Source organism: Tachypleus tridentatus, unplaced genomic scaffold, assembly GCF_004210375.1.
Source record: "Tachypleus tridentatus isolate NWPU-2018 unplaced genomic scaffold, ASM421037v1 Hic_cluster_2, whole genome shotgun sequence".
Lineage (NCBI taxonomy): Eukaryota > Metazoa > Arthropoda > Merostomata > Xiphosura > Limulidae > Tachypleus > Tachypleus tridentatus.
The window spans coordinates 30,749,410-30,763,633 of record NW_027467782.1 but is presented as its reverse complement, the minus strand read 5'-3'; the positions used below and the strand labels follow the sequence as shown (position 1 = coordinate 30,763,633).

The window sequence follows — 14,224 nt, the reverse complement described above, 5'->3', positions numbered from 1 at the left end:
TAATGGAGGCCCATTGTAGGACCCTCAAAGATTATTAGCCACTAAGCACATACAACCTTTAATCCACCACTGGAAAGATCAACATAAACGTTCCTATTATTTGAGATAAGTATGTTTGTTTGTTGTAAATAAGCTAACTTTAAAATTTGCTTTCTTAATTAGTAATTTTTACAATTACTAATTAAGAAACAAGGGCACTTTTTGTCTTTAAGACTAAAGGCGGAAGACTTTTGAAATGTCATCCTCTACACTTGTGTCTTCACAACAAGCAGTAGCCGTCCATTCCACAAAGTTCCATCATGAATATTCTGCCTAAACAATCTATCAAACAATTTGATCTTATATTTAAGTACTTCAAGCAATAAAACAACAAATTTATTTTTAACAATAGTAAGAGTTCTAAAGGTTACACCTAATGAATCATTTAAAATTTAGTTATAATGATGACAGATTTTGTTTATATATATCCACAAGACCAAGGAGAAAAACTTGCTATTTAAATAATTGTTAATTAGAATGTTCCAGAAGTTATCTGAAATACATGTGAAATGATATCTTCTCTTGTCTTTGGTGGCTTCATGTATTCTTGTTTTATCACAAGGTTAAAATAGCAATGTGGGGATTAACAAAATTAACAAAAGTCAAATAGCTTAGGATAAGAGCACCCATGTATATATACACATATATGAATTTATGAACTAAAAACAAACAAAGAGACCACTATATAAGAATTACCAAATATATCAACATGTAATTTTTTACTTTAAATACATCTTACTATTAAAAACAGAACAAATACATTCATTTCATAAATTATCAGTAGTAATATTAAAGCAATGTAAAGTAAAAATGGGGTACAGTCTGAAAATAAAATAATAATTTTAAAACACTAAAAAAACAATGAAATTTGGTTTGAATGTCCAACTGGACTTTCAAAATGAGCTGTAGTTTCAAAGCATTACAAAAGATTCAAGTAAATTTGATCTAAGTGTGAAACTGTAACTCTGGTGCCAAAACAATGGTACAAGGCTTCAATTTTTAATGTCAAAACAATAAAGCTGGTTGAAAGATCTAACTTTTGATGCATAACACTCTGATAAATTTTGTTTTAAATTAAATTTGAAACACTACACAGTATAAGAAAATTATATATGTAAAAACTGTTGGTATGGGTAGAGAAAGCATTATGTAGAAGAGCAAACAATGTTTCGACCTTCTTCAGTCATCGTTGTACATAGAGCTTTCTCTAGTCATACCAGCCGTTTTTACATATATATTTTTCTCTACAAGTGGGTTTTGTCGTCATCACAGAGTAAAATAAAATTGTTTACAACAAAATAAAATAACAGAGAAATTCAGCCTAAATATGAAATTGTAGCTTCAAAACTAATACAATACTTGATTTCAGAATGACATAGAAGAAACATTCTCACATTAGCAGTACCATTACAGCAGAAAGAAATGTTTGGTTAGTAAAAAAAATATGAATTCATGTGCCTGCAAAACTTTGTTGATGAGTACTTAGCTCATAAACAGCAGCAAGAGAAGTATTTCAAAGACACTGAAATTATTCAAGATGCCAGTTTTCCAGACCTTTTGTTGGATGTGAGCAAGAATATACATTTCATATTTAAGACACAAAAAACTGGTTGTTACAGCCCAATTACATAATGAATAACTAAACACATTAAAAATAGAAAGTGCACAAAAAACCTCTCTTTAGTGCACACAATGAAGGATGGAATAACAGGGGTATGTATAAACAGTTATTAATAAAGATACACACTTAAACACGATGTTTTCTGATTTCACGTACAGAAGTACCATTTGATAATCACAATGATCCCCTTGTCGGAGTCTCATTAAATTGACTGTGGATTTTCTTTGGCAGAAGAGAACCTGTCAAGTTAGTGAATTAAAATTAGGTCACTATATCATAATCAGGAGCAAGTAAATCAGAAAAACCAAAATATAAAAGATGTTAAGAGAACAAAGCCTCAGCAAATGTTTCCCTGATGCTAGAGATTCTACACCAGCCTTAGAATGTTGGCTTTCTATTATTTACACATAATGTGGTATTAAACATCACAGATAACTACTGGCAATTTCTGAAACAAGAGGATGTGATATGTCACATTGGGTCTGATTTACAAATTTACAATTTCTGAAACAAGAGGATGTGATATGTCACATTGGGTCTGATTTACAAATTTACAATTTCTGAAACAAGAGGATGTGATATGTCACATTGGGTCTGATTTACAAATTTACAATTTCTGAAACAAGAGGATGTGATATGTCACATTGGGTCTGATTTACAAATTTACAATTTCTGGGATGTCTAACCAAATGAGATCAAAGACTATAAAAGTTATGCTTTGTGTGAGTGATTACAACATTATAAGAAATTATGTTAACTTTCATAGCTCTTGATGCAATGGAAAATGAGTTAGAGAAGAGGGTATTACCTACTGAGCAAATGTCAATTCTCACACTATGATGCTTGTTCTGAAAAAGATAAACCGATCGCCAAAAGTATTACTTACTTGGCATGACACAAGATCTTAGTGTCTCACAATCAAAATTTAATTAATTTGTTATAACAATTAGAATAGCATAAACATCTCAGCTAATAATGCATATTATAACAGTATACAAGTTTTAAGTTCTTAATTCTAAAGGCAATATTTAAAAAAACAGGATTTGTCAAAAGAGACTTCATAAGCTGTAGCTAAAATTAGCATGTGAGCATATTTCTTTGATGGAATTAAAACATTTCCATCATCTTTAAGTCCATCACCAATAATCCTCTTTAGATTACTTGTACCTACATCGCCAAAGCTCCCAATGTTCTGTAAGGCAACAACAGAAATAAACTGTAAAACATTGCTTCACTGCTTTAGCAAAAATCAGTTTGTTTATTTTTAGAGCCAGTTTTCATGTGTAACTACCACAACTAAGCATTGCATAAAAGTACTGCAACTTGAATGGCTTCAACAATAATGTTAATTAATTATTTCTTTCTATTGGCATTATCAAGATCTGAAATCAACTGTACCCCATTTTGCTTTTATACTTTACCAGAGTTTTGAATGCTGACAAAGTATGTCCATCCACAGCAAACAGGTAAGCTGTTTAAGAAGTTTTCAATATGCCTCTTTAGCTTGTACACCCAGAGTTAAGTTATCTGAGGATGAAGAGAGATGCTGGAAGCAAAAAAATCATCATCAGTAATACCAGTGTTGTCATGAAGACTTCTCATCATCTTTGGACAACTTTTTAAAACATTAAAAGCACAAGTGTATAATTGTATAAATTTTATGTTGGATACAATGTAATAGAATAGATTAATAAAAATAGCATAGCTTGAATTAATAAAATAAATGGATAGTATATCTGTGTAAAAGAAAATCATAGTGATTGAGAAAACAGAAATTCACCAAAATAACTAGGTTATAGACTTACCAGTTTATAAAAAACAACAAAAATCAATTAGTGTGTGTGTGTGTATGTTTTCTTATAGCAAAGCCACATCTGGCTATCTGCTGAGTCTACCGAGGGGAATTGAACCCCTGATTTTAGCATTGTAAATCTATAAACTTACTGCTGTACCAACTGGGAACAAATCAATTAGTAGATAATACTATACACAGGATAAAATTTAATTATGTTTAAGTTAGTACTCAGTAAATAAAGACCACAAAATCAGTTCTCTAATTACCTTAGTATATGCTAATTTGAATTACTAACAAATAACCAAATTTAAAGTTCACAGATAACTCAAAAATCAGATAAAACACATATATTAAACACATCATGACACACAAAAATCGATGTTTAGGTGTCTTTTAAATAACGTATAATATGAAAATTTAAATATTAACATACAGTTTGATACCAAACTTAAGAAGATAAAGTTATAAAATAGTAGTTCAATAAAATTTTGAATGTAAGTTGACAAGTGCAATGATGTGGCCTTTGACCCATGACCCATCTGGAAAGGGTTAACAGTTACATACATAAAGAAATATTTACTTTTACATACCAGTTGCTTCATGACCTAGAATCAAATCATGAAGTGTGGGTCTTCTTGACGAAATGCTGCTACTCCTGCCACTCCATCTGGTTCATCAAGGAGGATGTACAGTTTCTAAGACAAAAAAATAGATGCATACTGATCACAACTGAAAAAGTAGTAATAAAAAACAATGCATTCATCCTATATATATATAAAAACATTTTTTGCATTTGAATACTGAATATTCTTAGATTCCTTATTCTTATAAAGAGTGATTCTGAAGTTCATTAACAGGTAAGGAGAGGCACAGGATCAGAAATAAGGTACACTGAGTCTGCCCTGTGACAGTACCATTGAAATAATGGGAAATTTTGTTGATATGAACCAAATAACCAAATTATCAGGAGAAAAGGTGTAAACAATAAAAAAATAAAAAACATTTTAACATGAGTACTCTGAAAATATTCTTTGAGAGCTATAATTTTATGTATATGTGCATGTAAAGTTGTACTACAGAAGATGTAAGTCTGACAGTAGCAAAAGTTATAGCACAAATCTGAGTTTGAGGTACAAGCCCAGAATTCTATTATACAATTAGCTCATTGAAAGATTGTAAGTATTAAACTTTACACAGTTTGGTTTCTATTCATTTCATGAATATTGCAGATTCACACTTAAAATCTGTTTCAATGCAAAATTACCAATATCTATTGTTTTCCTTAAACTATTATTTTGTCATTTGAAATCAAACAGAATATTCTGGCATGTGATGTAATCTTAGTAGTATTAATATTTTATTATACAAAATTACAAGAGATATCATTTCAAAATTATTTACCTGCAAGAAAGCCAACTGTAGCCGTGATGATTCTTGGTTATTCTTGATTGATAATTCTAAATACATTAAAGCCCAAGCATAAGCTTGACAAACAAAGGAGCTAAAAGGTCTTCTGGAACACTCTTCAGGAAGTCATAAACAGACTTATAGTTGGGATCATTATGTGGGTCCACAAGAGAAATAACAACTTTGTCAATTCATGCATTAGCAAAAGCAAATCACAAAAAAACGAAAAATACATTGTCTTTACATGTAAAACATTTATTATAGATTAAGGAAAGTTGGTGTATTCATTCTATGCATGAGCTTATGAATATACAGAACCACAACAGTCATCATGAGGTCTTAGTAATGGGTCACATCTCAATAACTGAGAATAATTCTATTCTGTTAACAACAGAACCAAAACAGCCATCTTGAGGTCCTAGTAGCAGATTACATCTCAACAACTAAGAATCGTTTTATTCTGTCAAGAACAAAACCCATAGGACCTCCATTAAGTCACCAATAATTACAAACCATGTCTTATTATGTAAAGGATAGAATCACAAAAATTTCTGTCAGGTCCAAGAAAAACAGGTCACCTTGCAAAAATGTGTAATTATGGGTTTTTATTTGTCAATAACAAAATCTTAACAACCTCCATCAAGTCAAAAGAAAATTGGTCACAGCACAATAATTTGGAATTTTATCTATTATTTTAACGATAAAGTTCTAAACAGAAGTTGATATCAGTTACAAAACAGATGTTGAAAGCAGCAAAGTTTGAATGAACTATAATAGTACAGATTGTACATGTAAACAACTTCAGATCTTTGAAGCTTATCAGAAAAACAATAAAAACCACTAAAGATGAATCCCAAAATACTGATGTTGCAATAATTTGACTCTACAATGAACTGAAGCATTTCATGGAGTATGTTGATATATATATATAGAGAGCTAAAGGAGATGTGGCACAGAAACTGAAAAATTGCAAATGAATTCAACATTGAAACTCTGCCATCATTTATTAGCTGAATTTCTACTTTCAAGGGCAAGTTGGCAACACATTTTGGTGGTTTCCACAAGATCATTTTATTATTAAACTGCAACTTACTTTGCTTGTTTTGAGAAATCGAATATTTTGTAAATTCTGGTTTTATTTATACCATAACAATCATCACATTTGCTTCCTTTCAGGATGAAAGCTCCAACACATCATTCTATAGTTTCTCCACTTTAAACCAAAATCTGCAAAATTGTCAGCTTATCAGATTTTTCAAATGAGACTGCTGACATATCTTGTTTCTGTTAAATGCAGTCAAAGTTTTCATCAGTGAACCAAGTTGAAGACACAATATACAATACAAGTACATAAGCCACATACAAAGATGAATTTCTCTTCATTATCAATGTAGTTCTAAAGTTTACAGGTTACATATTTTTAGAAGTTACATACAAATATCAATGAATAAGGTGTAACAGATAGTTTATACATGCTACTTCATTTTATATATGAAGGATAGCTTTTGCTAGAGACAGATCAGGAAAAAATTATGATAACTAGCAGTCATTTAGCCCTTTTGCTACAGACTCAGTATAATATACAAGTTCATCTACACATTTGCACACATTAAGTATTTGTACTATAACTTTTGATACAGCACATGTACCTTCACAAAATCTGGTAGACATTAGTACAGATACAAGTATTTTTTTACAAAAATCAGATGTTTCATGAACTATTTTTTATAAAAGATCTGTTTGTGAAAATTGAGTCTGTTTCATTACTAGTATGAGTGCAAAGTGATTTCATGTTATGAGTTAAAAACTGTTCTTCATCCCAAAAATCTCAAATATTATTTGCATAATCTCTAAAACTTCCTAAATATATTTCAGATGTTTGATTTCAGCAAAACTTTATACATTATGTTATTTTCTACACTCCAGCTGTGAAGTCTGTCACTTAACTAGCTTTGTAACTATCATTAAAAAATTAGGAAATAAATAATTTTATTTTTTTAGTGCTATGATGATGACATATTGTAACAAATGTTTAGTTTAAGTAGACTAAGTCTCATAATGCTATATGTTACATATATATTTATTATGTTACTGACCTTCCAGTCATGCCTAGCTAGCATTGTGCAACTTGCATTGATCTGGTGCTCTCATATTACATATCCAGTAACATAAAACTGACCTTTAGTCTTTTCTGTCTTGGCTGTGTTTTAGTGGACTAGTATTTTGTAATATACAGACACATTTAAATTATTATACATTATATATATGTATATACATTATGACTATTTAGAAATAAATTATTAAACTTTTCTTAAAATATAGAAAAAAAATGGGAAAAGCAAACAATTATCTCTTCTCTCTACGATCTCTGTACTTGGTTGTTGCTGGACATAAGTTGCTAAGCCTTTGAAATTTCACAAGTGGAGGATATCCAACAATTTTTTTTAGGTTTTATACATACAGTTGAATAACCAAAAAATCATAAGTAACTACACTGATACCATAGAATTCCACTTAGTAACTAGATTTATATCAATTTTAAAATATATGAAACTATGAGCAGACTAAAGACACAACCGAACTCCTTGAAAACTTAGATTGAAAGAACACTAGCTTTTCGAAGATTAAAATAGCTAAAAAACCACTTTAGGAACATCTTAAGCTACTGATTGGTTATTCACATGTCATATACTGTAGTAAGAGTATATAATGGACTGTTTCAAAATTGGAAAGAGTTGAATAGGCCCACTGTGTTAAAGACCTCATACCTTTTATTTTATATTCTAGCTTGTCAAAGTTAGTAATCTGAGTTCTAATTTGTATGAAACTGTGAACTTAGTATTTTGACACCACAAACATCTAATTTTAAACTGTGCAGCATTAAACATAACATGTGACTCACTAAAATCAATATTTATGTTCTTTTAATACTTATTTTTAAACTAAGAAATTAACTCATACATAACATTAAATAGTAAAATTATAATCTACAATTTGATTCCAAACTTACTGACATAAATTCATAAAATATTTGTTCAATACAATCTTGAATGCAAGTCAACAAACACAACAAGATGGCCTTTGATCCATGACCCATTGTAAAAGGATTAAACATTGTTAAGTCCTTAATACTGCATGAAAGTTAGACCACACAGTACTGAATATAATGCACCAGATTAAGTCACAGTATAACTATACACTTGCTACATGGATGAAAAGGTCCTGTCACAAACTACAGCTCTTGAAAGAACATGATGACTTGCTTGTACATCTCTTGAATGTTAAAGACCTAAGTGACATACATAGGTTTGTGTACACACTACCATTTAAAATATTCAATTGCTCTTCATTAAACTATAAGTCAAACTCAGGGTTTAGATGGTAATGTATCGAAAATTGAAACTAATGCTTTCTTAAACTAAAAATGCACTTCCAATAATACTTACCTATGCAGACATTACAGCTATTTCATGATTTCTAAGGATTCCATATTTTGCCCATCTAAGCACTGAAAATACTAACTTCAGTCTTTTATACCCAACTTAAATACCTTAGACAAGTTCTAACTAGCAAACTGCTCCACAAACTTTAATGTGCCTTCTAACTAGGTACTGTATATAACCATCTCATCCTGACAACACAGTCACTTTTTCTGAGAAATACATTTGGTTTTAGTGGGAAGGTAGAACAGGAGAGTGTCAGTGAAGGTAAGTATTATCGAAAATACATGTTCAGTTAACTTTCGAAATATACCATCTACTGACACTAGAATCCCATGTTAAGAAGGTGGAGGGGCTGGTGCAGGCATGATCCATACAGAAAGTGTCTTCATAGAACAGGAGTATACCAAGAAAAAGAATAGTACAAGAGTGGGAGAACTGAACTACCTCCAGAACAGATATGCTCTTCACCTGAAACTTAATTTTTATATCCAAGGTGGAACAGAATACGAGTAATCATTCGTATAGGTTAGCCTCAACCAGGTAGCCAAGGTTGGATTTAGGCAGTCATGAAACCTGTATCTCATGTTAGTGGTTAGGGTTATTGGACCACAATGTTTTGTGTGTGTATATAAATATATATGACTGGATCTCAACCTGTAGCCAAAGAATGATGCTTTACACAATGAGAAAGTAACAACAACTAAGTGGACAAACCTTCTCCTCTACCTAAAGGAATCTAAAAGGCAACACAACAGTTTTAGAAATACAGGCTAGACTAATAATGAAATTAATTTTTTCTTAAAGAACACTGTAGAAAATTTGTTACCCAAAAGTTATTACCACCACTAGCTTCTACAGATGAAAGTCTTGTAGTAAATTCAATTATTTTACATGAGAAAATATTCTGGTAACTCTGCTTCAAATTTTGAAATTATTACCCTAATAAATCATTACTTATTTCCTAGCAAAGTGACATTTTTATGTTGTAAAAACATAAATAAGGCTGTTAATCAATGACTAGAACAGGCATTTTAATTGTTTTATAATATTTACAGTCTTTAATTTCTCAAAGAAAAAGAACATAAAATACCAGTAACTTAAGCTCATGATTAATTAATGAGTATTCCAACTACCTTTCCTTTATTTGCAGGCTTGGAGTTATTCTGGTTACTAGATCTCAACATCACAAAATACTGATGACACCAAACCGTTAAACAATCCAATATTGAAAACACAGTCTGGGCACTCAAGTGGCAAAGGTCAGTCTTCTCATGAAACTTCAATTTGCTCTGTTCAGCTTGGTCAACATGGCTTAGAACAGCCATAATCTCTCTGTAGATCTATAGACCCAAATACATAAAAAGTTTTGCTTTTCTTTTTATAATAACACATATTAATTCTAAATTTTAGTGAGATTAAAATCTACCTTGATTATCAACGTTAAAAAATTATTTCACATTCCATTTTGCTTTTAAAAATTCTACTACTAAAATATGCAGCAAAATATTTCATAGATTCTTGTAATTTATAACATCTATGATAACGCAAAAACTGCTGTGAACACATTATTCAGCTCACATTTTCAGTTCATTTTGGTATAAATCAGTCATCTTTACACCTCCACAATTCTGGGGATTTCATCTTAATATGTAGGACAACCACCATGAACAACAAAGGCAGTACAGCACTGATGCTGTATACTCGAAATCAGAATGTTCATTAAGTTCTAAGGCATCAGTAATCACTCCATTAAAAACAAATACCTTCAGGGCATTTTCAGTATTCTGAATTATTTCATAGGATGTGATGAAGCTCACAAGAGTATCTCATGCATGAACAATGGATATGAAGACTGGTGACACACTTCACTCAATCCCCTCTTTTTGAAGACGATGTACTGATTACTTCTACACAGTTAGAATGAAAATCATAATTCATTATGTGACAGAACACAGGATAATAGAATTTAAGGCATTAGTAGTCCAATCAGAAGATCGTAAAACAAAGTCTTCCAATGTTCATTACTGTCAACACCAACTTGAATCACCATCATATGTACAATGTCTCCATATGAATATGGTATTTAACCTGACTCTCAGATACTCATCAAATAAGCACATAGCTGTTATGTGGTAGCAGGGTGAGACATAGCTCACTTGTAAAATTACTATTCTTATATTGTTGGTCCACTTGGTATGTTCTTGGCACAATAAGAAGCAAGTCATTTCCTGCTATATGTGAGCATAATGCACCTTAGTAGGTGTGTGAAATACAAGCTATCCTCGTATAGTCTCTATTTTAGCAGTCTGTATACTTACAGTGCCAAAGTAAAAACTACAGACATTTGACACAGTCTAAGAGCAAGTTTAACCAACCAAACAGAGCTTTAGACACCTGACTCAACCTAGATGCAGTTTTTTTAAACCTATCTGCCTGTGCATCATTTACTATTGCAGTAACACTGTAGTCTTACACTGCACAGCATTCAAAAAACAAACAATGTTGTCTTATATAATTATATAAATCAAAATCACTGTTCAACTGGTATTTTTAATGCTATAACATTTGGTGTAACATGCAAAAGTGGATTATAGTTTATTTTAACATTCATGTTTTTCATATTACATTATATTTGTTGAAAGCTATGACAAGACTTCAGTGCACATAAGCTAAGTAAACATGTACGGTAAATAAAAACAAATTATTCTAATAATTCAAACTATTTCTTCTTGAATGTTACTGTTAAGTTTATAGCACTCATAAGATACACATAAATAATTTAATATCTATTAAAAAAAAACATTATTAGATATAAATTCATGCTGTCCAAGAATACTCTTAGCAAAAATATTGTTAATTAGACTGACAAAAGTAACGTTGATCTCAATTTCAAAGATCTGACCATAGGTCACTCATACATTTTTGACAGTTTTATCTTTGTTTCTGGCAGTGACAGTTGTAACTGGCAAAATAAACTGTCAAAAGAAATAATGTTACTTTCAATCAAGTTGAAATTGACTAGATATGTAAGATGGAACTAGGATTTGTAATCAACAATAAGAAAGAAAGAAAATTTTTTGATAAAAGGAAGTACTTTTAATATTATTTTGAAAATAGTTTCTCACAATAGAATTCACATCCTGAAAAACGACTGAAAGACTAAAGTTAAGTAAAATGTTCCAAAAGTCAGAATACCTTTGGCTGACTGATGGATAATTAACCAATTCAGAATCTTTTCTATTTACTGTAAACATCAAAGCAGATGTACTGGTACTGGTATTTTCTTTCTGTTCCCTGCTTTCTTACCCCTTAAAACATTTTATTACCAGATCTAAACAAAATTAATGATTGGCCAATCTGATAAGAGAAGATGCAGAAGTCTGTCAAATGGCTATCAATGCTAAGCTCTGTCTTTAAAATCTCACAGCCTATCAGTTGTATTACATTCTTTACTTCTGAAAAAAGAAAATGTCATATAAAGAATTATGTACATTTACTTCTATACTTTATATTATTTCTTAAAACAAACATCTTCCTTTTCTTCATTGCTTGCATCTTGTAAAACATTAACCATGATGTGAGGAAGAAGAAAAACTGCTGTCTTCACATCGTTTTGACAATCATGAAGCATGACTGAAAAACTCTAGCTGTATTCTCTCGCTTTATCTGAGAAATTAAATACACAAAACCATATAAATTTTATAAAACTAAGGACATTTAAAACATGCTAATGAGCATGGAAAAGTTAGTTTTAAATTGAAATGATTTTGGTTGTTTTTCTCTATGGCATAATCTGTTCTCAAAAGCAGTTTTATAAAAAACTATTCTGCATTATTTCTTTTCTTTCCATTAAAAACAGAAAATTAACATATACAAAGACAAAATGAGAGAATTTTAAGTGTAATGTGGTGATTATAATCTAGTACTTGTCTTTGATACTACAGTAGTCTACCCCCCAAAAGAAATTCTAAAAGTGTATACCACCTTTATGTTCTAAACATATTTGTAGAGTAAGTTTCAATAATGTGCTCTAATGGGCTAAAACTGTGACAAATGTTACAGAACTGTGTGCACGTTACTTAATAGTTGAAATTAACATTCTCCTGAATTAGAAAAGGAAATGAAACTCAGACTTACAAGAACTGTGTGAACAGATATGTTTAGCTGAACTGTGAGGTGCCTCTGTTTCAGTAATACTTTTATCTACACAGTCTGATCTCTAGTTCAAATTTTGTCATGGTTTTAATTAATATAATAATCACCTATAACAATAATATTGATTAGCAACCTAATTATCTCATTTCTTTTATCACAGAAAAGTGCTTCTTACCTTCTGGAGAAGACAAGATGCCCAATTACAGGCCCAATCTTTAAAAGTGCTTCCTAGTTTGCTCCCATATATTGGGCATGGAAAGGAAGTCCTCTTGTTACTAGACATAATGTACCTATCAAATAATAACAGAAAACCTGATGAACTTTTTTTTTAACTTTTATTAAAAAAGCAGAACAACTTCAATATTCAAATAACTTTTCAGTTTATGTGAAATATTAAAAAAAATTGAGTTTTTAATGTTTAAACTATGCTAAAATACTGTTGAATTGTAATGTTTTATAACACAGTAAAGATAAAAGAAAACATAACACAATGAACAATGTTAGAAAAAAATTGATAAGAAAGAAAATAACTGAAAATTACTGTCTAAATTTCATTATAATAAAAATAAAATACATACCTAGAGTGCTGCAAAGGTACCAAAATTTCTTGAACCTCTTCTGAAAACCTGTTCCAAAGACTACCACTTGGTCTCACAATTTGTGACAACCTCCACTTTGACAAGTATATATCTGTAAGGTTTCCTGCAGTGCATAAGATGCACAGTCCTACAAAAAAGAAAAAAATGTGTACTTTACATAAGAAAACAGTCATAAACACAGCATGAAAAACTTCAGTTCCAGAAAGAAAGAAAAACGTTAGGAAGTGGAGAAATAAAAATAACAATAAATACACACAATACCATATGTGATACCTTATATCTTTCACAGTAAACGTGTGACTGTGTTTATCTGTGAAAGATATAAGGTATCATGTGCAACTGTGTTTACTGTGAAAGATACAAGGTATTATGTGTGACTGTGTTTAATGTGAAAGATATAACGTATTATGCAAGACTGTGTTTAGTGTGAAAGATATAGAAGAAAGATATAAAGTATAACGTTGTGACTGTTTCACTGTGAAAGATATAAGGTATTATGTGCAACTGTGTTTACTGTGAAAGATATAAGGCATTATGTGTGATTGTGTTTAATGTGAAAGATATAAGGTATCACGTGTGACTGTGTTTACTGTGAAAGATATAAGGTATTATGCAAGACTGTGTTTAGTGTGAAAGATATAGAAGAAAGATATAAAGTGTGTGACTGTGTTCAATGTGAAAGATATAAGGTATCATGTGTGACTGTGTTTAGTGTGTGAAAGATATAAGGTATTATGCAAGACTGTGTTTAGTGTGAAAGATATAGAAGAAAGATATAAGTATCTGTGGTTGACTGTGTTCAATGTAGAAGAAAGATATAAGGTATCATGTGCAACTGTGTTTACTGTGAAAGATATAAGTATTATGCGTGACTGTGTTTAATGTGAAAGATATAAAGGTATCGTGTGTGACTGTGTTTAATGTGAAAGATATAAGGTAATCGCGTGTGACTGTGTTTCATGTGAAAGATATAAGGTATCAATGCAGACTGTGTTTACTGTGAAAGATATAAGGTATTATGTGCAAGACTGTGAAAGATGTAAGGTATTATGTGTGACAAGATATAGAAGAAAGATATAAAGCATCACGTGTGACTGTGTTCACTGTGAAAGATATAAGGTATCATGTGCAACTGTGTTTACTGTGAAAGATATAAGGTATTATG

At 30.8% G+C, this 14,224-nt stretch overlaps 2 protein-coding genes and 1 long non-coding RNA gene across 10 annotated transcripts in view; all 3 read right to left on the bottom strand.

Annotated features, from left to right (window-relative positions):
* LOC143242831 (serine/threonine-protein kinase ATR-like) overlaps window positions 1-14,224 on the bottom strand; it is a 97,831-nt gene that overhangs the window by 55,479 nt on the left and 28,128 nt on the right. The gene's annotated exons all lie outside the window — the stretch shown is intronic.
* LOC143243030 (uncharacterized) lies at window positions 1,516-5,312 on the bottom strand. 3 transcript variants are annotated; one of them, XR_013023757.1, is made up of 4 exons: window positions 4,857-5,312; window positions 4,046-4,150; window positions 2,469-3,206; window positions 1,516-1,899 (listed from the first exon to the last, which is right to left on the bottom strand). It is a non-coding gene; the product is annotated as an uncharacterized LOC143243030 (long non-coding RNA). The 3 variants fall into 3 exon arrangements; XR_013023758.1 differs by having other exon boundaries at window positions 3,082-3,206; XR_013023756.1 differs by lacking the exon at window positions 1,516-1,899 and having other exon boundaries at window positions 1,906-3,206.
* Window positions 9,006-13,592, bottom strand: LOC143243242 (serine/threonine-protein kinase ATR-like). Its single transcript, XM_076487091.1, has 5 exons — window positions 13,574-13,592; window positions 13,039-13,186; window positions 12,636-12,750; window positions 9,439-9,645; window positions 9,006-9,041 (listed from the first exon to the last, which is right to left on the bottom strand). The coding sequence occupies exons 1-5, from the start codon at window positions 13,590-13,592 to the stop codon at window positions 9,006-9,008; spliced, it is 525 nt and encodes a 174-aa protein (XP_076343206.1).